Genomic DNA, 26,421 nt, shown 5'->3' with positions numbered 1-26,421 from the left:
CTCCATTTTGGAGTTGTTTAGGGCTAAGCCATTATGCAACATCCAGAGGTGAAGTTAGTTGTACATGGCGTTGATAACCTCAGTGTCTTTGATGTAATCACCTGAAAGTGGGAAGAGACACTGAGTATTGTCTGCATAGTTGGCATAACACATATCCTTACCATCCAATTGATCAGACAGTGTGAGCATACATATATTAAGTAGGGTAGGGGACAGACACGAGCCTTGTGGTACTCCACAGTTAATAGCATAACCTTCTGACATGGCATTCACCTTGGCAGTCCTATCTGACAGGAAGGAAAGCACCCAGCTGACAGCTTCCTTAGAGAATGATGCCCGCTCTAATAGTCTGCTGGCTAAGATGGAATGATCTACCAAGTCAAAAGCGGCCATAAGATCCAGCAGCATCAGCAATGAAGTGTTGCCCTGATCCATGTATTGCAGAATCTTAGTCTTAAGGTCTAGCAATGTAGATTACGTGCTATGAGTGCTCCAAAAACTAGATTGCTTAGGGCATAGTAAATTATGTGCACTCAGGAATTCCTGAATCTGTCTATGTGCAATCTTGTCCAGAATCTTTAGGAGAAAGGGGGAGTTTGTGATCGGGCGATAATTACTCACCATACAAGGATCCAATGATGGCTTCTTCAAAAGAGGGGGGATCCACGCCTGCTTAACATCTGTTTGCACTGAGAATTCTCTAAACGAGGCATTTATGAATTTTGTAATAAGGGGGGAAAGAGCCTGGGCACAGGATTTGACTATTTTTACTGGGCAGATATCCCCCTTGCAACTGGTGTGTTTTAACCTTTTTAATATGCCGAGAACCTCTGCTTCAGCCACCTCTACAAATGTAAAGAGCTTTGGTGGGTCTTGCTGGTGCCGGATATGAAGAGGGAAAGGTGAGAAATTCAGTTGGGCTAACCTGGATTCAATGTCCCCTTTGATCAGGGAGATCTTGCTAGACATAGCATTTTCAATTTGGGTGCACCAGCCTGAGTCTTTCACTACTGTAGCATTAATCGGACAGGGGTCTTTGACTTCCTTTAGGATCTTAAACAGTTCCTTTGTGTTTGACACAGCAATCTTAATCCTGTTCTCATAGGAGAACTTTTTTGTGGTACAGGTGGCCTTGTTGTGCTCCTTAGCTGCACAGGCATAGTTGGATTTATCATCGGGAGACAATGTTGTTTGCCATGTCCGGAAAGACTTACTTTTCTTAATTGTCAGATTTTGGATTTCTGATGAGTACCAGCTTTTGAAAGGTACAGTCTTTCCATATCTTTGCTTCTGAGGGTTAAGCGCTCCACGGCTTCAGTCATCATCTTGTTATATGCTGATGGCAATTCAGCTGCTGATTTGTAGTGAGCAAGGTTAGTAACGCCTCTGGAGTGACTTTTCTTAGGTTATGACAGAGTACTTTCCCTCGTGATTGTTTAATTTTCTTTATGCTTGATATCAGTGGTATTTCAAAGTTTATGAAGCTTGGATCCAACCATGGGCATGGCTTCACTTCAACCTTATCAAGAACAATTCCATGTGAGGTCACCCAGTCAAGTATTCTGCCACAGGAATTAGTTGGTTGCAAGATCCGTTGGGTGAAGCGCATATTTTCCAATGCAAGCATAGGAGTTATTGTCATTAAATCTAATGTCTCGTGAAGACCGAGAATTGAAATCCCCAACCATGACCACTTTGGATTTTGGTTTAAGGGAGGAAGAGATCATTTCACATAGGTTTGATACCAAGTCTGACACAGGAGTGGGCGGACGATACAAAATACATAGATTAACTGTGGTATTATGATTAAGGTCAAGTTTGGGTGATAGGGTTTCTCAGATTGGTAGTTCCACCAAATTCGCCATGCGGATCGATAGTCATTATGAAAAATAAGTGCCACCCCTCAACCTTTGCCAAAGTCGATCTTTCCTAAGGATGTCATATCCCTCTGGAACCGCTAGCAATAGAGAGGGTCCTGCTGCGGCATGAAGCTATGAGTCGGATAGAGCACAGATGTTAATATTATGCTCTGTGATATAGTCATCCACTTCTATTTTAGAAGATTCAAGTATCTAGTGGTGCCAGGCAAGGCTTGTAGCCCTTTAATGTGATTATTTTCTGCCTGCGGGGCTTTGGTTTCACTCCCATTGAGGGACAACAGCAGGTTACTGTGCACTTTAGAGTGTTGTGCAATTATTTTGTTTTGTAGTTCCAATCTTGATACCGCTGTTTTCAGCACTTTCCCCCTACCCAAGGCAGATGTCATGTTCAGTCTCACAGCAAGCTGGCAGACAAATATATAATAAGTAGGACAGCCATTGTCTATCCAGCAGGGTCTTACCAGTGTAGCGAATGATGAAAGATGCCTGTACAAGCCTAGACGGGAACCAGTGAAAACCCGCCCCTGCAAACGAGCCGGCACTCATGCGCTGCTGGGGAAGCTAAATAGCTGCAAGGCCACCAGGGAAATGTAGTCCTTAATGACTACATGTGACGCAGCACAAAGTAGGCTCTTATTAGTACAGATTGTAGTGCAAAACCTAAAATCAAACCTAAATCAAATCTAAGTGGATATTTACTAGCAATACTTACTAGTCTAGGTCATAGATTTGTCAAATAGCGCTAAGGTTCACACAAATGTTTTCTCTCAACAAATACATTTCATTCATACAGCACTGTCCCTCAACAATCATAAGGAGGAGGAGGAGGAGGCATATGAGGCACACACATCAATCAGGGCAGCCTTAGGTGCTGTGCCTGGCGAGAATCCTCTTGTGTTGCAGGCCATCATCAGCATGACTACCAACTCTTCTGAGGATGCTGGCGAATCTGATGTGGAGGGCATAATGAGGGACACAGTGGAGGGTACACCACTGAGTAATCCAGATGCCATGAAGCTCCTTGAGTTCCTTGAGGCTGCTGTGTCAGAGGAGGAGAACCATAAAACCCTGGACCTGGCAGTGGGAAGCTCTGCATCAATGGTGGCTCAGTGTCTGCAATATTGCCTTCACCCATCATGGAGCTATCAGCAGAGGCTAGTGTCAGTCGTAGGATTGTAGACTGCCAGCCAATGAAACTGCACTTACTGCGACAGGCCCAGGTTTTGGCATCTTGGCTTGGTAGGCCACAAAAACATGGTGACGTGTGCCAACCAAACACGCTGAGTGGGAGGAGGAGTTACTGAGTGCAAGTGCCCAATGAGGTGAGGTCCTGCATGAGAGGTCAAGGGCCACCCATTGCCTGGCTGAAAATGTCCTCTCCTCAAATGATGCACACACTGCCAAATCCCGCCTTTTGCGGGAGGAGAGGAGAGAGGCATGCAGAAACTGAGTCAGGCGATTCGCGATTATAGTTTGGCTTGGAGAAAATCCTGCATGATAATTTGCTGGCCTCAAAGGACCACAAGTGGCCAGTGATGAACACCTTGGGGGAAGCATTGCATGCAGGGATGTTGGCCTCAAGGGAATCCCACCATAAAGATATAGATACCCTGAGTAATTGCCTGGATGTGAAGATGTTTGCCTCAAGGGAACTCTGCCATCAAAACGTGAATTCATTGAAGCAATCACTGCACAAGAGATGTTTGCCACAAGGGACAGACACCACCAAGAGATGGATTCCTTGAGGCAATCTCCCAACATGCGGTTGGAGATGTCAAGGGTCCGCATGCCTGATGACTCCTTGACCACTCGTGACATCCATCACTAGGACCTTGTAGAAATTGTGGCCCTCAGGCACACATTCCTCTCATGGGTGGTGTATCCAATGAGGACCAGGCTTTGACATTGAGTGGTCAAAGGGCACGATCCCAGGATCCACCACCGGATGGGGGTTCCAGTTCAACAGCGCAGGTGATACCATTGGCCATGTGCCCACTCATCGCCTATCCTCTAACCACGACCAGCCCTTCTTCATGCACTTTGGTGTCTATGAATCCGCAGAGGGGCATATATTTTTACCATTTGTTTTTTTAACCCCCTCGAGGATGTCAGTCAGGTGAGACATTTTTTTCCACTTGATGCATGGGACTCAGGGGTACACATGTTATGGAGCCCGCATGGTAGGGTCTGTCTTTGCAATTTCTGATATTTTGGGTGTGTGTCATAGAAATTGTTCTGCCACCTTCACATGAGTGTGGACGTGGTTTGTGGACTTCATGTTTAGGATATCACTGAGGTTACATGTTCCACCTCTATTTAGTTATTTGCACTGACCCTTCCCACGTGATGTGTCATGTCGCACAAAGCGCACCTGCACAGTGCAAAGTGAGAAGGGTGAGTGCAAAGTCTGATTTGTAAATCAAATCATGACATTTAGCAAGGCGCAAAGTGTACTCTTGCAGCACATTCACTTTGTGCGGTGCTAAACCTTTAGTAAATGAAGCCTTTTATGTTCCTATTAAGCGTAGCTACAATTAATTTCTTTCACAAAAAGCACAAGATATTCACAAATGAGTGAAGATGGCTTTCCAGTTGAGCATGTGTAAATGGTGTGTTTCTACAGCTCTTCTCCTGTTCTTACAACTCCCTTGAAAATTGAAATCTTTTGCAAGTTCTAACCATGTGAAGTCAGTGGGCAAAAAACGAGCTCAATGTTGTCCTGCCCCTGACGACACCTCATGACTCCAAAGTTTCTATTTTTGGGTTGGGTGCCTCTGTATTTTCTTGCACATTGAGTATGTCTTGAGTACCACCTCACTAGTAGTCAGGAAGGCAGGAAACCCCTCTACCCTCAGAAAACATGCTCCCATTTGTCACATGACATTTTACAGCAAAACAGAAAAAGAGCATAAGTTAGCGCACCCTGATATGAGTAAACATACCTTCTTGCAAACAGTAACCATTACGTTTCACAATATTTTCCCATCTCCTCGTCTGTTGTTTGTTTTGTGGACTAATGGTGACCCTTGGGAATGCATGAATTATTGAGTATCACACCCACTGCTGAAACTCGTCCGAGATGGAGAAGATTTTAGATATGATGGCATTGAGATGAGTGGAGGGTTGAAGGTCATGGATTTGCCTACAGGAAAAATCATGAAAGTTAATATCTGTTTAAAGCTACACATGAAAAGTTAATGCAATTGCTTAGTAGCAGCAATTCGTGCACCGAAAAGCAACACAGAACATTGCGTTTCATTCGCAGCCTTCTTTAAAATCAATGCAGGCTGATTGCCTCCATATTTTTAAGTGAAGGGAAAAGTATGTTCTAATAATTGAAGTTGTGTGTAGTGTGCTAGTGCTTTGAAAGAAAAGGCTGGGGCTTAGTATGGGTTGGGCGATTGACAGAGAGATCCGTCTGCTCTCCAAAATCATGGTGATTTTAAACGCTGCAGAACGATACATAAAAGCAGGAACGTCATTTCACGCAAAATGCCAGGGGTAGCGTAGCGAAAGTGACATCACACGACCCTTGACCTCTTATGACATCACAGGAAGTGATGTCATTTGACCCCAACCCAAAGTGATATCACGAGAAGTGATGGAACACAACCTTTCACCCCTTGACAAAACAGGAAGCTGCATCACACAGCATTGTTCCTAGATACACTACAAAACATATGGTTACAATAGAACTATAATGTTATATATATTTCATACAAGAATGGATCACCAAATGTATCATTAAGATCAGTGTGTATAGGCCCAGATTACCAAATTACTGTGAATGCAAGCAGGTATTCCATGTGTTATTATATAGCACTTACACTTACGTGCTTTATGTAGAACAAATATGAATACAATATCAGCCACCCTGTGTTGGTACTCGTTTATAGACTTCAGAAGAATGAAAGGCTGAGTTGAGGTGTTTAGAACAGACTAAATCAGTGACTCACCCCCGGAAGTGTGCCTGAAATAAACCTTTCATGAGTTTAGCAATTATTGTATAGAATTCCAGAAAGACAAATTATTTGTTATTCCTATTCTTTCTTATTTAGGGTCACTGCTGAAAGTGTTAAACTTGTGGAATCTCTGTTTTTTTTTTTTTTTTAGAGGCCTAAACAAGAAAGCCAGCCACTCCAGAAGCAAAGAGCACATGGTGCTCCCAATAAGCCCAGGTGGTTGCATTTAAAAAAAAAAAAAAATGTGATTTCTTTTAAAATATTTTTTAGGGGTAGCAAGGGAGACCACAGGGGTAGCAAGGGAGACCACAGGGGTCGCATTCGCGATCCCTGGTGACCCCTAAATGACATCCCTGCATAAAGGTTTGGCGAATCAGAATGGAAGTGCTAATAGTGTGGGTCATGAGGGGTTCTGCCGCCATATTACATATTGCAAACTGGAAACTAGATTATTTCCAAATGCTTAATCCAAAGAACCAAGGAAAAGCTTTTCTGCTTCCTCCTTGTTGCCAGTATCACTGGCTGGAAATCTTTCCTAAAAGCAAATGCCAGATAGACCCTGCACCAAGGGGGGGACGAAAAAAGGTCCCATAGTAAACAAACTAGGGTAAGAACACCTGGTGATGGTGACTTCTAAAGACACATTTTGTGACCCTGATATTTTTGTGAAAACATTCAGTCACAAGGCACATTGGGGATACATTTCACCCTGGTCAAACTTGTGTTGGTTTCATCGCCTTTCCCTTTGGGGCTGTCAGACTTGCCCTGTACTGTTCCAGTGTTGGAGATCTAAGACGTCAGATGGGATGTGTGTTTTTCTAACTCGAATAGCGCTTGAGAACTTGGCATACCTATATGTTACATGTACATCATACATATGAAATGTAACCTTTACTCCAAATCCATCGTATATTTGCATAGTTCATATTTGCCACAACTGTTATCAATTTCATGCATGCAGCACAGATATGTGTTTTCACTACTTTAATGGTGTACAGACAAACCACAGCCCCACTGAATTATAAAATCTTCCTGCAATATATAAGCTCTACTGTGGTGTCGCCATTGTTTATTTGTTCAGAGGATGAGTCCTCTGTTTGTTGCCATTAATCAGTGGGATGCGACCCACGTGTAGTAAGGGGCAGGGCTACCGCCAGAAAGGCAATTCGAAGCAGATGGCTATTAAGTAAAGAGGTGTTGCACCCCAGCTCCTGTGTCGGTGTATCCTTGTGTTCATGAGGGTGACTGACTGGCAGCGTGAGGAGGTCCACTTGCGAGATACTACATCTACCTTGTATATATATATATTTTTATTTGTGATTCTGGTTCTTACTCAACCTTTCACAAGATAAAAGCAAATAAACTACATGTGTCTATTGCATATATACACAAATCTCCTTTAAGATTCACAACCCAAGAAAAGAGCATTACTTCTTTAAAAAGGAAGAAAAGAAAAAACAGAAAAAGAATCTGCGTATCATATTCAACTTTGTCACATACAATGATTAAAACCGAAAGAAGAAACAACTAATTGACGTTACCATCTTAGCTTTATCAGTCCAGCCCTGTGCAGAATTTGTATGACAGCAATGGTGGCCATGGTTTCCTCACCACTCGACTTACAAAAATAAAATGCGTAGAGTAACGCCAATTATGTATAAAATCGCCCCAGGCGTAGAGTTCCAATTATTCCCAGTGCGGGGCAATTCATAACAATGTGCTCTCTATCTTGTAGCACAGATTGACCTTTATACAGGTCACAGCCAGCACCATCTCCCTAGTTCCAGATCTTACCCGACAGATCTCACCAGGCGGGAGTAGGTTCAATCTGTATCTCAAGAACTGGCTTGCCCAGTTAGAGTTCGGGAATTTGTCCAGGTATTTCGGGATACTTCCTCGAGACATGTCAAGTGGTGATAGACTTCTAGAGATTAAACTGTCTCCTCCCCGTGATTGTGATTATCCAATCTACCTCATGAGAACACTAACCTTCATGCTGTATACCAGCTTTGCTGCCTCTTTCCATGGGCGCTTTCTTCGGAGGGCCCTGCAGGCACCTCCATTGCTTCAGCCAATATCACAGCAAGACAGGCCTGCAGAAACCATACCCTCATGCTACTGCAAACCCAAAGGCACAGGTCAAGACACATTAGGCTAAATGTAAAAGCAGCTGTACGTGGTAAACCAAAGCACTGGGGTGTCATCTTCATGACATCTCCAGTCTCGGGAAGATCCAGTTGGACATTCATTGAGAACCTCTCGCTTTTGGTAAGCGTCTTTCACCAAATCATGTAGAACGTTTACAAAACATTTTAGGTTGTGGATAGGGTATGCTTCAAAATGGTTCTTGTGCCTACATAGTTTTATTAATACATTGGGGGGGGGGCTATACCCGCTTCTTGTCCCAGAATCCCCTAATTTACTCCAGCTCTGCTAGTTCCTGAACAAGCTGCTCCTTCTCCAGCTGAAGTTCTTGCAAGCGCAGGTTGTTCTGTTCCAGTCTGTCCTCCAGCCACTGCAGCAGCGGCCCACTGATGGCAGACATCTGACTACATAAATTCTTGGTGAACACAGAGCCATTGTGAATCTTTGTAACAGAATCCAGGTGTGAGAGACTGTGAATTCTCCTATAGGCGTCTTGTTCTTCCTGGCATAGGATTTTGGGCAGCTCAACAGCAGACTCTAGGCACACTTTTCCAATTGTATCATGGTGAACCACATGAATGGGGACTTCAATGCGTTCATATTCCGAGCTCTTCTGGGCCTGGACAGATTGGAAGCAGGTGTAGAGAACACGACCTGTCTTGGTATTTTTGTCTTCAATGAAGCAGCTGAATATGAGCCCAACAAAGCCCTGGTCCATCATCTGGTACATGGCCTGCGTGCGCACATCCACATGGGATGGCCAGACAGTGATGTGTGGATGGGAGTGATACCAGCCAACAACCCTCATGGGCCGGCCCGTCATTTCCGCTAATCTCTCTGCTTCAGTAGATGCAGCGGACAACTGCTCTGGAGAGATCTCCACTCGATCCTTCCTCTTGTCCGAGCGCCGAAGGATAATAACAGAGTGAATGTGGACTATTCGACAAGTGTCAACCTCTCCAATGCAGAGCCCCATGACCTCCTCCTTCTCGGTGCTGAGCGCGTGGTTCAGGCACACCAGGAAGGCGTCGCTCTCCAGGTGCGCAGCCTGCACCGCCATCTGCCCGGCAAGGCTCGGGCGGCGTTCCGGGGTAACTGAGGCAACAGCCCAGGCTGTCAACCCTCTGTGCCATCTACCTTGTTGCCACTCTCAGACAGGTTCCTTATGAATTAGTTGTAGGAGAAATGCTGAGTTTGATACTCACGCATTACGTGCATATAGCACTTAATTGTAGACCTAAACAACATTTCTTTCAAAATAAGAATATTGCTGTATTAATGTGTGGAAACAAATTAAAGTGATGCTATGGTTACGTTTAAGTAAAAGAAAGAATAACTTGAAATTCGGTTACAACACGTTGTTTAGGGAAAGTTATGGTTGTAGTGCAGAACAAAAAGATATGAATGATTCATTGAATCAGGTCATTTTAGCCAACATAACTCAGCCATCACCATCTTCATGGAACCACAGGTTGGTCACCATCATGCACTGCTCATGATGGTGCATCTGTTATTGCTTGCTTGCACCGTAAAATAGAGTCTTTGAAATGCACTTCACAATGGGCCTCATTATAGGTTTTCCGGTCCAGTAACAATGGTACCGGTAAGCTTGCCAATACCAGTGTTACCGGACTGGCAAACTACGAGTTCTGCTCGCGGATGCCTTCTCGCCCGCCAGGTCTGACCTGGCTGGTGTACCAGCACCTGCGAGCAGAGCATGTCGGATGCACTGGCACCATTCTGAATGGTGCTGGTGCATCCGACCTCCCCATTCCCATTGAGCACTCTGGGGCTCAAAAGGGAATGCAGAGCATTTTTTTCTGGCGCCCGCGAATGGGCAACTACCAGGTCCGGCGGGGCCGTAATAACCCTGTCATTGTCCATTTGAGGGCACCAGAAAAAAAATGATACCGGCGGCAGCCGTGCCTGTTATACTGGCACGGCTACCAACGGTATTGTAATGACCCCCAATGTGTCTGTTTTTTCTTTTGCGTTTACCCTTACATTAATGAAAACGTTTCCCTTAGCATTACTGGGGTAGTACTGTTTTTCCTCAGTTTGTGTTCTGTTTGTCCTGTAGGAACTGTGGTTGTGCACATTTAATTTAGCTATTTGCTTATTTAATCGCAAAGTATTATGGGTTATAGAAATGTGTATAATGTACTCCATATTGTATACATTCAGTGCCACTATTACTTGAAAAGAATATAACATCAATTATTAAAACAATTCACAAACCCTATGTCCTATGATTTCACAGAGATTCAGATGTGAAATACTATCACCCGTTTTGTTACTAGACATTTCTCCATATCTAAAATATCAGATTTACCAAATTATTCAACCATAACATTTCTCAATCCATAAACTACAGCAAGATGTCAATTAGAAACCCCCAATATAATTTCGCAATAATGTAGCAGCAATCCTGAATGAGATCCGCTGTTCATTCGTGGTACAGTTCCATACAAATTCTGCTGTTAAGAAGTAGTGCTCTTTAATGTAAAAAATAAAAAAAAATTCGTGATGTTCATTCAACACTACACATTCAATTACTCGATGTTTCAAGGTTTCAAGAGTGTCTTGATTACGAAACTGACAGCTTCTTGACCCTAATGAAATGTAATGCAAAAAGGTAATCTGAAACTCCACCACCTTTTCATCATTATTACCTTTCAATATTTATACCATACAATATGACCACTGCTAGGTTCATCGTAAAGGCCATAACCAAAGGCTGCCAAGATAATCTCCTGTCAGGTACATATTCCTTAATCAGAGCTGGTTTTATTGTACCATTAAATATTTCAGTCCGGTCTTTCTAAGGCAGTTTTGTTTTAACAATTTAAAATGTAAACTTTATAATATCATTTATTACCTATCACTCTCTAAACAAATGTCATTTTTGTTGCACTCATTTTCCCAAAATGCATTGATGCATTCCTTTCGTTTTTTTTTTTTTTCTTTTTTAATTAGGCGTTAACTCCTTATTTCTTTAAGTAGGTATTTAATGCTTCCATACTTCATTGATTACGTATTGGTGCTAGGTTCAAATTCACTGTATCGTCCACACATTCTAGCCACTGTATTGAGGTTCTACTTAATCCTGGAGGGAATCCTTTGGTTAGAGAAAAGGCCAAAATAAAATCTGTTATGTCTTGATTAATCAATAAGTGGACTAAAATGACCCCTGCTTTAATCCTCATTAGGACCCTGATTGGCATTTTAAACCAATGATAATGCTCGGATGCAGGCTGTCCTTGGTGAATACAGGCCGCATCTGGGCATTATCATTGGTTTAAAGCGCTCCGAGCAAACAACGCCCCTTGCCTTTCCCGCTGCCACAACCCCCTCACCTGTTAGCACCTGTGACCCTTGCAATCACCCAATTTTTAAACTTCAACCAGAGGAAGGGTCCCAGACAATTCCGTAGCTAGATTAGGCAGCCTCTAAATGTGTAAAATGTGTCTGTTTTTTCTTTTGCGTTTACCCTTACATTAATGAAAACGTTTCCCTTAGCATTACTGGGGTAGTACTGTTTTTCCTCAGTTTGTGTTCTGTTTGTCCTGTAGGAACTGTGGTTGTGCACATTTAATTTAGCTATTTGCTTATTTAATCGCAAAGTATTATGGGTTATAGAAATGTGTATAATGTACTCCATATTGTATGCATTCAGTGCCACTATTACTTGAAAAGAATATAACATCAATTATTAAAACAATTCACAAACCCTATGTCCTATGATTTCACAGAGATTCAGATGTGAAATACTATCACCCGTTTTGTTACTAGACATTTCTCCATATCTAAAATATCAGATTTACCAAATTATTCAACCATAACATTTCTCAATCCATAAACTACAGCAAGATGTCAATTAGAAACCCCCAATATAATTTCGCAATAATGTAGCAGCAATCCTGAATGAGATCCGCTGTTCATTCGTGGTACAGTTCCATACAAATTCTGCTGTTAAGAAGTAGTGCTCTTTAATGTAAAAAATAAAAAAAAATTCGTGATGTTCATTCAACACTACACATTCAATTACTCGATGTTTCAAGGTTTCAAGAGTGTCTTGATTACGAAACTGACAGCTTCTTGACCCTAATGAAATGTAATGCAAAAAGGTAATCTGAAACTCCACCACCTTTTCATCATTATTACCTTTCAATATTTATACCATATAATATGACCAGTGCTAGGTTCATCGTATAGGCCATAACAAAAGGCTGCCAAGATAATCTCCTGTCAGGTACATATTCCTTAATCAGAGCTGGTTTTATTGTACCATTAAATATTTCAGTCCGGTCTTTCTAAGGCAGTTTTGTTTTAACAATTTAAAATGTAAACTTTATAATATCATTTATTACCTATCACTCTCTAAACAAATGTCATTTTTGTTGCACTCATTTTCCCAAAATGCATTGATGCATTCCTTTCGTTTTTTTTTTTTTTTTCTTTTTTAATTAGGCGTTAACTCCTTATTTCTTTAAGTAGGTATTTAATGCTTCCATACTTCATTGATTACGTATTGGTGCTAGGTTCAAATTCACTGTATCGTCCACACATTCTAGCCACTGTATTGAGGTTCTACTTAATCCTGGAGGGAATCCTTTGGTTAGAGAAAAGGCCAAAATAAAATCTGTTATGTCTTGATTAATCAATAAGTGGACTAAAATGACCCCTGCTTTAATCCTCATTAGGACCCTGATTGGCATTTTAAACCAATGATAATGCTCGGATGCAGGCTGTCCTTGGTGAATACAGGCCGCATCTGGGCATTATCATTGGTTTAAAGCGCTCCGAGCAAACAACGCCCCTTGCCTTTCCCGCTGCCACAACCCCCTCACCTGTTAGCACCTGTGACCCTTGCAATCACCCAATTTTTAAACTTCAACCAGAGGAAGGGTCCCAGACAATTGCGTAGCTAGATTAGGCAGCCTCTAATTTAGGCAGATTGATATTATGGGCTAAAGAGAAAGCTTTTATATCTTCCTTAAAGATGGGTTACAACGTGTTTTGGGGGATGTCATAAATGGCCTTACCATACAATGCATTTTATTTGTGTCGGCATATGCGACAACATCAGAAGTTCAAGGCACTTGGCTAGTGATGATTCCCTTGGGATGTGGGTTCTCCCTTCTTTGTTGGTACTTTGAGGAAGGAAGGAAGAAATGAAGCAAGGAAGGAAGGAAGGAAGGAAGGAAGGGAGGAAGGGAGGGAGGATGGAGGGAGGGAGGGAGGGAGAGAGGGAGGTAGGGAGGGAGGGAGGGGGGGAACGAGGAATGGGCAATGTTCTCATTTGTTTTATAAGGCAATTCAATATAGCTAAGAATTAACACTCCTTTTGTTTGCTATGAGTTAAATGAGGACTAATCAAGATAATTTGCCATCAGATGTGTGTATGTATGCGTACAGCAAGCGTGTGACACTTTGGTAATGACATAAAAAGGCATACTCCTACGTCCCGTCCCCTTTCCTCCATACTTATGGGACATTCCTCCGTCCAGTGGGACGGGACCGGAGCACTTTGTAAAGCATCAAAAAATATTTGCAAAAATTATTTGTCCTTCCTCTCTTTCTACACGGGGTACTGCACGCGGCCATAACTCCGCCCATCTCAGCTCCACCCCACGCATCGCCCATCAGTCCTTTTCTCCGCTCGTTCGGGAGTGGACTCACTTGCATCTGTGGAAGAATTTCTTCCTTTTTTCCTCCTCTCTGGTTCTCGCTAGAGATCGCTTAGTAGTCTGTCTATGCCGTTTAAGCTAGATTTCCCGAATTGTTCTTCGTGTCAGCGCCGCTTCGTGAGGGCTGATCCCCATCCTCTTTGTTTAGAGTGTTTGGGTCTCGATCACCGTTGGAACTCCTGTTTCTATTGTGATTCCCTTTCAGTCCGGGCGCTTCAAAGTCGATTGGAGCGGTGGGAGGAGGTGTTCCAGCGCGCTCCCCCATTGCATTTTCTTATGTTCATCGAAGAAAAGAAGAAACGCCTGGTGAGTTCTTTACTTTTTATGGCACCCCGGCCGGGGGACACCTTCCTGGGTTGTTCCCGGTCCGGGAGAGCGTTGACCGCTCTGTCACCGGGGCTTGCCCTGAGGTGCCTTCTGGGCCTAAAAAGTGTACCAGAGTTTTCTCTGAGGGTCTCCGTAAGGGGCCTGTGGACACCGGAGTGCAATCCGAGGCCCCTCCTGTCAGGTGTATTGACCCATGTTCGAGTTACTATGATGCAACATTTGGTGCTGTGGGCTTAGAAAATCCAAGATGGCTGAAAAGCCCACATTTGCGCCAGAATCCAGGAAAACCGTGCAGTTTTTGCAGACACAAAAATGGTCGCCTGACCTGCCACCCACCAGTGCGAGCATGATGGGCCAGAAGCGCCATGAGTGAAACGTGGTGCCAAAGGAAAAACAGCAGTGCCGGTTAGCTCAATAAGCGCATTGAAATCGCCTTTGTTTCTCTGAATGTAAGCTCAAAATGCCTATTTCAAACATTGCAAGATATTCAAAAATCTTACTGAACACCAGCAGACGTCTGGTAGAATCAAGTCTTGTGTGCATACAAAATCTGGAAGGATGAAGAAACAAAAATAATGTTCATAACAAAACTGGCTGAGCTGTGGATGTCAGCCGCTTAAGTGAAATTGGATTTAAAGCCACTAAAATTGAAATGTTTAAAATAAATGAGGGACCTACTTTTGAGTGTCACATAGGTTGCAACTGTTTCCATGTCATAGTTTGGAACTTAGAATCAGCGTTCTAGCTGCATGTGTAAAAATTGTAAGTTTGATTTGAATGAAGAAAATTTGGAACAAAAGTGACATTTGGCTGAAGCCTGGCTTAAAGGGATTGAATTCTGCCCGGCAACTACCCCCGACAGGAGTTGAACTTGCCCAGCAACTGCATTCACAGGCCTGGCTTGCCATCTGCTTCCCCCACCAAAAGGAGATTAGACCTCTCTGATTGAATCAGGGGAGGGGTACCTGGGACTGGAGGGAAACAGAACAATGAACTTCCCTTGGCTCAAAGCAATTGCTAAATCAGGAGGTCGTAAATGGTTTCCTCTTGGAAGGAACTGGGAGGGGCACTGCCTCTGTGAGCCAGCTGAGCTTGGAGGCGGGGACGAACAAGAAATTCCCCCATGTGCTTTGGGACTTAACCACACCCATCTGGGCCAGAGCATAATTTTAAAAAGACGGATAATTCATAGTACAAAATTGTCAAAATTATATAAATAATATCATTATTCCTGTGATTTTTCTGTGCACATTTTAAGAGGTGTTAGGACTCTGTGGTATGTTCTGGGGGGTAGTAGCGGAAAATAGGGTATTACTCCAAATGTGGGTATGTTAAAAATCTGACACGTCATCATCTGATGCCCATATTCCTTGCACACATTTGTGTAAATTCTGGAACAATTTAGATATTGTGTTCTGGATGAAAAGGGCATAATTCTGTCAGAAGTGGACACAACATCTTACAAAGACAGGAATCGGATGGTTTGGTGCTACAGAAAATATGCTAACTGGACATATAATATTAGAAAAATTGTACATAGAAAAATATGCATTTGAATCAAAAATAGATTTGTGTGCAAAGGGACAAGGAGACGATTCTCTGACCCATAAACATACCTCATCACAATGACACTCCATTTCCTTCCCCCAATCAAGGGAGAGAGGAGAATTTGGCCAATGATAAGTTGTGAAGGGCAGGCTTAGCTATGCCCACGCACACACCCATTTTGGTGATGTAATTTCTGCTATAAGTAAGGATGGCAAGCCTTAGTGGGAAACTTACAGATTCACTCATCACCTGAACATTGGCAGGACGCTCTGCACAAGGAATCCAGACTCCAGATTCCAGAAATTTGAAGCAGAGGGCCTACTGCAAGCTGAACTCTTCTCAGCTGGCCTTCCAATCTTGCAAACTGATTTACCCCAGACTTCCAAGGGGCACATCAGAATAGAACAGCCGAGCTGTGCTGTTTCTGCTTTGCCAAGAACTTTTGCCAGAACCAGAGACCCAGACCAGACCGCTGTGCAGCACCAATAGCAGACCAGACCAGACCGCTGTGCAGTGCCGATAGCAGACCAGACCAGACCACTGTGCAGTGTCGATAGCAGACCAGACCAGACCGCTGTGCAGTGCCGATAGTAGACCCAGACCAGACCGCTGTGAGCAGAACCAGTGGCAGAGACCGTCCCGTGGCGAGAGTGCAGTCCAAGGCCCATTCCAGTCCAAAATTAGGAGTGAGTATCCAGCCAGGACTTTGCAGAACCAATCTCTTAGTTTAAAGTCATCTTATCCCATCCATTTAACCTGTCTAGAACTGCATTTAGAATTTTGTGTCCATTCTGTGATTTTCAACCTGTCAAAGCGCAATTGTCATTCTGAAATCTTGACTTCATTCTGAAAATCTACCTCCACAAAAACATCCGTATCTTTTGAACCAAATGTCCTAGTAGCGATATTTAACTTTCATTCTAAAGCTAAGACCCTAAGCTTTCCAACAAACCTAATACAATATCCCAACTCCTTATAGTTTTTCTGTAATTGTGATCGACACACACAGAAAAAGTGCAGCGAATTGCAAACTACCTCAATTTCACCACATGTTAAAAATAGCTGTCTCTTGCTTGCACTGCTGAAATTCGTTTTCAATCTGATAATCATTCCTTAATCATTGCTAGTGTTGACCTGAACTAATTCAAAGCAGCTATTACTTACCCTGAATCTCCTATAGGGAATTAAAATCATTTTTAGCATATTTTTCACTTCATTACAAATCACATGTAAAAGTATTTTTGACTGTTTAAAAGTATACAGGTTGCTATAAGCTTGCTAGGGGGGAACTGGAATTTGAACCACATTTGATTGTATTCCAGAGAACTGTGTGCTCTCCTTTCCATCTCTTTATATTGTATAAGGGGGGAGTGAATTGCCACAAGGGGAAAAGTGATCATATTATCTCTTGTTTGAACCATATCAGTTTATTTCTGTGCTGCATTCTTTCCATCATTGCTTTTCCTTGAAACCATAAAAGTATTCTCTGTTACCGTATCCTTTCTCTACCAACTCCTAAGTAATTAAAGAATTGTGCTACTGTGACATTACCCATTGCTGATCAACATTATATTCATAAGTGTGCTATCAAATATTAATTTATTCATGAAAGTGTGATATATATATTGTTTAATTTCCAATAAACCTTTTAATTTGCAAAACAAACCTACTTCTTGGCTCAGTGAGGTCAGGGGGATTCAAAGAGAGGGGCGTTATATAAGGGTTCATCATCCAGATTTATGAACTTGTCATAAAAATATATAAATAAGGGCTTCCATTGAGCATCCCAGACCAGGCATTGACTTAGTTGGATTGCTAGATTGCAGTCACTTACAAAGTGGGGGCTTGTAACGGGACGTCTGATTAGAGCTACCACTTGTGCAGCTTAATACAGTGTGCTAACTGACAGGATACATAAACCCTATTGGATCACCACGCTGTGGTACGCTGTAAAAGCACTCCTCAAAGGAACACTCTAAGGAAACGGTCTGTTTTGCAAAATAAAATACTAACTTCTGTAAGTCAGGAAGGAAATCAATTTCCAGAATGACGACACTAGTAGACATCAAAATAGCCAGAGAGCACCTCTTACATAAGCTATTTGTGAGAGGCGAGTGGACGGAACAGGATCAGACGGTGTGGTTGCAGGCAATCACACCCCAGATCACTACAACACGGTCAGATATATGGAGAGATCAGGGTCCCTTACATGTGGCCCTAAGTGAACTATACATGGCCCCTGAAGCCAAAGATGAGCACAACAAGATTGCCAGGATAGCGGCATATTTATATTTATATATGGGAGCCATACAGGACAAATGTGCTGAAGGCCAAGATCTGGCAAATAGGCAACTGATGGCATTAGAGAAGGCCCAATCTGACCTGGACTCTTCTGAGCAGAGGCTGCACAGGAGCCAGGAGTCAGAAAATGATAGTAGACAGTATCTCATTAACATAAAAGAGGATATGGGTATCCTGCAACAGGAAAAGGCAGACCAGGATACCAGATTTCTGGATTTGCAGAAGGAGTACCAAGAAGGTTTGGACTCCCTACTGCAGAGCCAGAAAAAGCTGGAGCAACATATATATTTCAACAGGGCATGCGCAAAGCAGATAGCCACCCTGCAAAGCCAATTGGATAGAGAAAAAGAGGAGAGCAATAAATTGATTTTGAAAGACCTGGATACCCAGGCAGAGTTTGATGAAGAGCGCCAGAAAGCTGGTGCCCTTCAAAGGCAGAGGGACGACCTGGCGGCACAGATGCAGGCTCTTACTCAGGAAAGGGATACCTTAGGCCAGGAAGTCTGCCACTTAAAAAAGAAAATCGAAGAAAATCACCTGGCCCTCCAGGGACTGGGTGACCTCCAAAAAGAGCATCAGAACTTGTTAGAGGACACCAGGAGGATGGAAGATGCTCTGGCAAGAAAGGAGCAGGCCAGTAGGGATGGTACCCAGGAGGTAACCCTCCTGCAGCAAAGACTGGCCAAGTACTCCAAGACTAGCCAAGAAGCACAGACAGAGAATGAGGCTCTCTGCCAGCACAATGATAGGCTCCAGCAACAGGTAGCCATGCAGGAGAGACTGATAGAGTCTAGTACGGCCTTGATTGAGGAACTGAAAGCACAGGCTCTGGCGTGGCAACAGGGAGCAGGGGCTGACAGTGTTAGGGAGAATTCTCTGTTTAGGTTGAATTTCCTAACCTAGTGAGTCCCCTAGCAGCTTTGCTGGATTTCTGGAGTTTGTGTTTTCCATCCTGCCAAGAGTGAGACTCTTTTCTCCCACTCTTGGACATGAATGTGGTTAATTCCTTTGAATGTCAATGTGTTCTATAGGCTATGGGGTCTTTTACTCCATAGGGTCTCATGTGTTTTACTATGTGTGTTACACCGCACCCTCTGTGCCGTAACACTGGGGTATCCTAGTGGATCCCCACCATAGACTCCATACCCTGGGACTGACTACTGTCTCCCAGGGCATGTAAAGTCACCATTGGCTTTACTAGACCTAAATTTACTAACAGAACCAGTACAAACCATCCTATTGTGGACGTACTGGTAGGGGTTATTCGATTACCCCTGGGTCTGTTGTTCGAGGGGGCACTGTCCTGTCCACCCTCGTCGAGTTTTGGCTGGTGGCAGTGGAAACTACTTGTTATATTCGACCCCGAATATAATTCTATGGGATTCTTCCCATTGTTGGAGGCTAATACTTTTTCACATTAGTCTCTAACATACCGCTGGTTTATTTGTCTTAAATAAATCTACGGGATGGTATTTTCTGCCAGAACTCGCTTTTTAAAATGGCGGATGTGTTCGCCTCTGAAACTCCAAACTAATGGTTGAGCCCTTTGTTCCACTTTTGGCGGGCTTCTGCACAGAGGCCCTCCAAAGTGGTGCCATTCTGTCTGGGTAACACAGGGGGTGTGGGAGGGGGTTTAGGCACCCTGGACTGAGTTGCCTTGCCAACTCAAGTCGCACTCTGGTGTGATTGGGCCAAGTGGTGAGCCACCCCGCTCACCACTTAGAGTGTTTTGATTGACAGCTAGGCTGAATGAATGGAGGTTTTCTGCATAAAAGCAGGGCTTTTGGGACTGGATCTTCGGAAGTCGCCACAGGACCTAAGAATCTGACAAGAGTAAAGCTGAGCCGACCTGCAACGACGACACCTCCGTTGGAGCCCTGCTGAACCGACTCACCACTTCCCAACGACAGAGGAGATCTCCCGGCCGGAGATTCTTCTTCCCCTGACTGGTGGGAACAACCAGTCCCCTTTGCTTTTTCTTCGCTTCCAGGGCGTAGTGGTCGAATTGCCCGTGCTGAGCACCCCGGCAACCGGATAGCCATTAACCCGTACCACGACCAAAAGGTGGTGCCTTGTGATGGAACACTCCGCGGCTGGTCTCTTCCCTGGTGGTGCAACGATCTTCAACTTTCCTTCGACGACGAGACCATCTCATCTCTTGGCAAAGCCCCGACTTGCATCCACCACCAGGAACAACTGCCCCCGCCGGAGCTGTCTCTTCACTTACAAGGTACTGTGTCCGCCTGGCTTCCCTTGTGACGGGTAGCGTGGGGTGTCTTAAATCCCTACCTTCCCCGCGGGTCGCCTCCAGACCTTCGTAACTTTCTGTTCTAAACTGGTCCAACCTATCTTTGACAATTTTGCTACAAAGACTCGAAGTGCATTTCTATTGTGATACTTTTTGGGACATATCGCCTTGCCTCTCTCCGAGTGGGCCTGGCCTCTGAACTTTGTGATCTACAGTAGACCCTGCCTTACTTGCCTTGCATTTGCTTCGTAAAAGTGTTGGTACCGAGTTGGTTTCATACCCTGCCTTTTCTCTCCCGTTCTAACGAATATTAGAGGGCCATCTAGGTTAAAGCATTCACCTCTGTCTGCAAATAAGTGGTGCCGTTGAACCTAGACTTGTCGAAATATTGTTAGGGGATTGATATACTTATAGTAATTGTAATTGAAGTTATTTGCCGTATTAGTGCCAGTGTGTTTTTCATAGATGTGTTTTTAAAATAAATAATCATATATCTTTACACCCAAGCTCTGTTCCATGTCTGCTTGTTCTACTGTGTAAATTGCCCTATCTTGTATACTCCACATACTGCCTAACTCTTCTTGAGGGAAGTCTGACTGCTCAGCCACAGCTACCAAGTGAATCTGTGTGGTACAGACTGCTACCAAGTGGGTTTACTGCCAAACACCTGTAGGCCTAAAGCTTTTGCAGTGGTCCCAGAGGGAACTGCACAGGTTTCTGCTTAACAAACAGAGATGAGGTTCGCTGCGAAAGGGAAACACTTGAGCATAACCTCAGGAGCCCTAGTACCAGAGGCCTTCAACTCGCCCAGTCCTTGGACTCTGCCACCCCCAGGTCCCATGGCGTACATGAGCCCAGGGCCACGGGGATGGCCGATTACTATCCAACCATTAAGTATGCGGCTCATAGGCCAGTACCTCTCAGGAATGGATGGGCGGGCATCCGGGTATGGGCACCCAAGTACAGCGCAATTTAGTGGGGAACCCCGGGAGAGTAGACCCTCTAAGGGCATTCTGGAAACCTCTGCCCAGTTAGGTCAGTGGGGGGATACCCATCAAATCCGGGCAGCAAGGAGGAATCTGAAGACTCCTCTGCGCGTCCCAGGACACAAGAGACTAGGTCCCCACATTCTGCCGGCCATTCCCAGGCTTGCAGAATTCGGGAAAACCTGTAAGATCAGACTGGCACCTCCGGGAGCAGTGCTTCTGAGTCAGAGGATGAATGGACCAGGGTTACCCGAACCAAGAAGGCCAATTAGGCAAAACAGGCCTTGCTTAAGGACTCCTTAAAACAAATTAAGGCAATAAGGAGTGTCATCACGCCTTATCAGAAGAACGCAAAGTATTCTGTGTGGGAACACTTGGAGCTCTTTGAGCAAATGATGGAGACTTTCCATTTGAAAGACAACAGTAGCTGCATGCAGTACGTCAAATGGACATTCTCCCCAGAATACTCCAGTTTCTTTGCGGGGCAGGAGGACCAAAACCATTCAAGATGGTCCACATATAGGGCGGCCATCTTGAAACATTTTTTTGTTCACCGGAACCCCCAAGAGGCTCGCAAGGCAGCCTACAATTTGCAATGTGGGGAGGATCAGGCCCCACAAGAATTTGTGCAGGAGTTGAAGCTTGCCTTTACGCAGACTACCAAAAGGGTGCGCACGGACAGCAAAGAATTTAACACTTTTTTCCATGCCTTGCCCAAATACATCATGACCCAGCTAGTGAGAGATTTTCGTGAGAAAAGGTCGCTAGACTGGGTCATTGAACAGGCCACCCGAATCTATGAGGTGCAGAAGCCCATAGAAAATAAAAGTAATGCGCAGAAAAGCCCCAAACCGACCAGAACCCCTGCTGCTGCCAAGGTGGCAGAGGTAAAGGTTGCCCTTGTTTTAGATTTGGAGATGGGGGGCCTAAAAACTTGCCTGCATAGAATAATCCAAAGTCAAGAAGGCCCTCGGGCCAGTCACAGACAGGGAGTCAAGGAGGTAGTCCCACAAATGGCGTCCCTCACTCCCCTGACTATGTAAGTCCCCACTACAAGGGAAACTGACCCATCCTGGGTTATGTGTGGACTCCTCCAGCCCAAGGGGGGGATCCATCCAAGCGCCTAACCCGGGGAACTTCCCTCCTAACCTCCCCCAGGAGGGCAGAAATTCACCAAACCCTGGGCAGAGCTTTTTCCCCAGGTATCCACAAAGTTTCCAACCCCAAAATCATCCACCGTTCTTTCACCACTTCCCTGTGCCCAGACCACCTAATCCGGGAGAGGTGAGGCCAAGGGTGGAGTGGTACCCAAATCTTCCCAACCCGGGGTACTACCAGAGAAGGGATAGCTACCCTTCCCAGGATCAGCCCAGGGGAGAGAACCAAACCCCGTATCAGCCTGAGCGGGTTTCACAGTTAGAGCACCAGGTCCAAAATATGGCATGGGTCCTGGGTCACATGCTGAGGGCTCAACAGAACCCTCAGATGAGCATGCCGGTGCAGAATGCCCCAAACTCTGGGCTTGGTGCTCCAGAACAATGACGGGGGCAGCACCCCGATAACCCACTGGTTCCCAGGGAGGAGGCAAAAGGGGAAGGGGGGCGTGAAGCCTCTGAGGAAGCTTCCTTCCCCACTTGTAAACAGCCCCTGGAAACCCAGGAACCAGAAACAAAATCTCCTACCCCTGAAAGTCTGCCACCCAAGGAGCAGAGAGGAGGTAGGAGAAACAAAGGACCCAAACAGACTCACTTTGAGGAGTAGGTACAGATCTTCCAATTTGACGGAGAGGGATCCTCAGAGGATCCTGGGAAAAGGATCTTCTCCATTAGAGACGGGGGAACTCCTCCCAAGGAAAAATGGGTCCTAAGGGATTCACAGACAGACTGGGTAGATATGGGGACTGAGCTAGCGCCGCCCATCATCTCATCCCAGAACCAACAGCATCAAAATCCCCTGGTATCAAACCCATTCTGGTAACTGCCTCCAAAAAGGGGGGGGCTGGGGAACCAGGGGAACCCAAAATTTCTCCCATTGCTGGGTGCCAACTTTTTCTTTCAGATTCCCAAGACTCGCCACAGAATTCTGCCCAAATCTCTTCTCTTTGCATGTGCAAAACCAGAAAATTAGCCCACCAGTTGTCCAAAAATGTGCATTATCTGTGCCCCCTTGAGGAGAAGGAGGGAAGACACTATGCCCCGGTACAAGTACAGGGGCACAGTACAATTTTGGAACTGGTGGACACTGGATCCAAAGCTACCCTTCTGTCCAAAAGAGCCTTTGACTAACTAAATGCAGGGAGGGGGGAGAATTACCGAATTCCTCTCACCTCTCTTCCTGGACAACTTCAGAACTTTTATGGGAAGTAAATTCCTGTCGAGGGGACTGCAGATTTGGACATTAAAATTGGGCGACACAAGGTGAAACACCCGGTCATAGTAGTGACTCCAGAGGGCACCCCTTGTTTACTAGGGAATGACCTCCTGAGAAGGTTGTCACCCCTAATAGATTGCATAAACAAGGTCCTCTAGACCCAGACTAGCCGACCAATAAAATTAAAACAGAGTGTCAACCATGTTAGTTTAAACGGCACATGCCACATGGTTGAACAAAAATCTGACCAAGTAGAATTTCACTTCCAGAACAACCAAATTCCAGACGTGACAGTAATAGCAGTAGGACAACAGACTGGTGATGGGGGGTCCTCTCTATTTCTGAAAATCAACCTTCCTTCCAGTTTAAGGGGGTATTCCACACTGGAAGGAAACACTTTGAAGTTCTTTACCAACCCACAATCAGACGTTCCCACTCCTATAGTCCAGAAAGATGAGAAATCAGCTCAGAGCCTGGCTGATAATCAGCAAATTGGAGAGCAGTTGTTCATCCCTGTTCAGTTAAATGAAGGGAAGGACTCTGTTCTCGCCCGAGTGTGTGTGAACAAAGGTAAGAGCTTCATCAGCAAAGCCATGTTCCGCCAACTCCCAAAAGATTCAGCCATTCCCACATTCAAACTGATAGACAAATGGGAAATGGACCTGGAAGCACTAAATTCCAAACATCTCCTGCCAAGCAGGTGTATTGTCAAAATCTCCATTGGCAACAAGAGCATAGTCCATAATTGTTGGGTCGCGCGAGATGTCACTGCCGCCTTTTACTTAGGCAGTGACATTCTCAATCACTTTGCCATTAGTTTGGACCTAATAAACTTCAAAGCTTGGTCCCGATTAGTGGATAATCCCATGGGCTTTGATGATCCTGAAAAAGCATTTAGGTCAGCTCAACTGCTGCCTTATGCAGTTGAAATTCAGATTGGAGAGAAAGTCACCATCCCAGAAAGGACACGACAATTCTCCCTGGAAGTGAAAGTTAAAAGAAAACAAAAATTGAAAAACCCTGATGCTTATATTCATCTAAATGCTTCTCTCCAACAGCAAGAGTTGGGGGTAAACCCAACACCATTAGTCAACATAGAACCTGACACCATTCCAATAGAGGTGGATAATAGCGACTTAAAGAATATTACTCTAGCCGCAGGCACCATTATTGGAATGGCGGTTGATGACCGACATTTCTCCATTGATTAGGAAATGAACTGTTAGGACCAATCCCCAAGGACTGTTTTGACAGTGACAGTGATGACAATACAACACCAGACAGAATCTTCACCCGGCATGGGGGGAACTTCCTGGTGTACACTTCTTGCCCTTATGGTAAGGAAGATGTGACTTCAGAAGGGATGAGGTGATTTTCCAGGTCCATGAGGGCTACCTTTCCCACCTGAAGCCTCCAGTCCAAATCAGCACTCTGACCAGGGACTTCTCCACCCAGCTGGAGGAGGCCACTGAGATAGCAAAACCAGAGTCTTTCCAGGCTTCAGGCAGATGGTTGAAGAGAGAGTCAACCTAGCTGATGCCTGTGTGACTCTGGAGCAGAAGCAAAAGTTGAAACAAGTTTTCCTGGATTTTCAAGATCACTTTGCAGTGGACTCATATGACTGGGTCGCACCGACATCCACACAACAACAATTCTCACGGAACCTGGCATGACTCCAGAGTTTGTGAAGCAATATCTTTCCTCTCGCATCCATGGAGTCCCTTACTGAAATAATTAAGAACCTTGAGTCCCGGGGGATAATCTGTCCAGTACACAGCACCTTCAATAATCTGGTGCTGGGAATATTGAAGCCAAATGGCCAGTGGAGACTCGGCGCCGACCTTAGGGAGCTCAACAAAAGGGTCCATACTTCCCGATGGCCTCTTCCCTACATTGACCAAGGGCTGGCCCAGATCCAGCGGTCACAGGTATTCACTGCAATAGACCTGACCAATGGATGCTGGACTGTGCCTGTCAGTAGGGAGGACCAATACAAACTGGCTTTTACCTTTGGGGGCCAGCAGTACACATGGACCCGGACTCCCTTCGGATACCTCAACCTGGCTTATGTAGATGATGTCCTCATCAAAAGTCCATCTGTGGAGGAACACATAGCTGAGATCCATTATGTTCTGACCCAGTTGGGGGCCGCCAGAGCAAATCTTTCCTTTCAGAAAGCACAGTGGTGTAGAACCCGTGTTAATTTCTTGGGGCATGAGATTACTCCTCAGGGTCTCTGTCCCCAGGAAAAGAAAGTGGAAGCACTTCAGAAACTGAAAGACCCCACAACTCTGCAGGAACTAAGGAGCCTCCTTGGACTGAATAATTACAGCATAACGTTCATTGAGGGCTATGCAGAGATCACTAGACCCCTGATTCATCTCTTGAAGGGGGGGTCAAGTGGGAATGGGGTCCAGAACAATCCGAGGCAGTAAAACAGCTCAAAAGAAACCTCTCACAAGTGCCCTGCATAGCTTACCCTGTCAGAAACAAGGAGTTTTTCTTGGAGACAGGGTTCTCTAATAGATGCTTGATTGCAGTATTATATCAAAAGCATGACAAGGTCAATAAAGTAATCTCCTATGCGAGCAAAACTTTATCCTCTGTGGAGGAAAAAAATCAATGATTGTGGGAAGGCACACCTGGCAACGGTGTGGGCATTGAAGAATTACCGCCCGTTTATCCAGGGGGAACACATCATAGTGGAGACTCCACACCAGCCTCTGCAGTATCTCCAAAGTGAAAGGATCCGGTCCGGAAATGTGAGTAATTCCCGAATTACTTCCTAGATTCTGTCAATGCAAGGCTTTCCTGCAGAGGTCAGATATGGCCAAAACAAGAAGAGTCCCCTCACGCAAGGTCTGGCTGACTTGCATGATTGTGCCAGAGAAAACTGCCTCGAGGACGAAAGTCTAAAAATCAAGGACAACATGGAGGCATACCTTAATTCCCCATACAAAGTCT

The 26,421-nt window shown here is 44.8% G+C and overlaps 2 protein-coding genes across 3 annotated transcripts in view; one reads left to right on the top strand and one right to left on the bottom strand.

Moving 5' to 3' along the window:
- The window catches only part of NAALADL2 (N-acetylated alpha-linked acidic dipeptidase like 2), a 4,115,865-nt gene that overhangs the window by 1,398,000 nt on the left and 2,691,444 nt on the right, over window positions 1–26,421 (top strand). The gene's annotated exons all lie outside the window — the stretch shown is intronic.
- LOC138491885 (lys-63-specific deubiquitinase BRCC36) lies at window positions 7,135–9,111 on the bottom strand. The gene has a single exon (XM_069618715.1). It carries the CDS (start codon window positions 9,045–9,047, stop codon window positions 8,262–8,264), a length of 786 nt encoding a protein of 261 aa, XP_069474816.1. The 5' UTR covers window positions 9,048–9,111; the 3' UTR covers window positions 7,135–8,261.

This window comes from Ambystoma mexicanum, chromosome 10 (assembly GCF_040938575.1).
Source record: "Ambystoma mexicanum isolate Mex_15411 chromosome 10, UKY_AmexF1_1, whole genome shotgun sequence".
Taxonomy (NCBI): domain Eukaryota; kingdom Metazoa; phylum Chordata; class Amphibia; order Caudata; family Ambystomatidae; genus Ambystoma; species Ambystoma mexicanum.
Note: the sequence above shows the minus strand (reverse complement) of the source record. Positions and strands in the feature narration are given on the sequence as shown.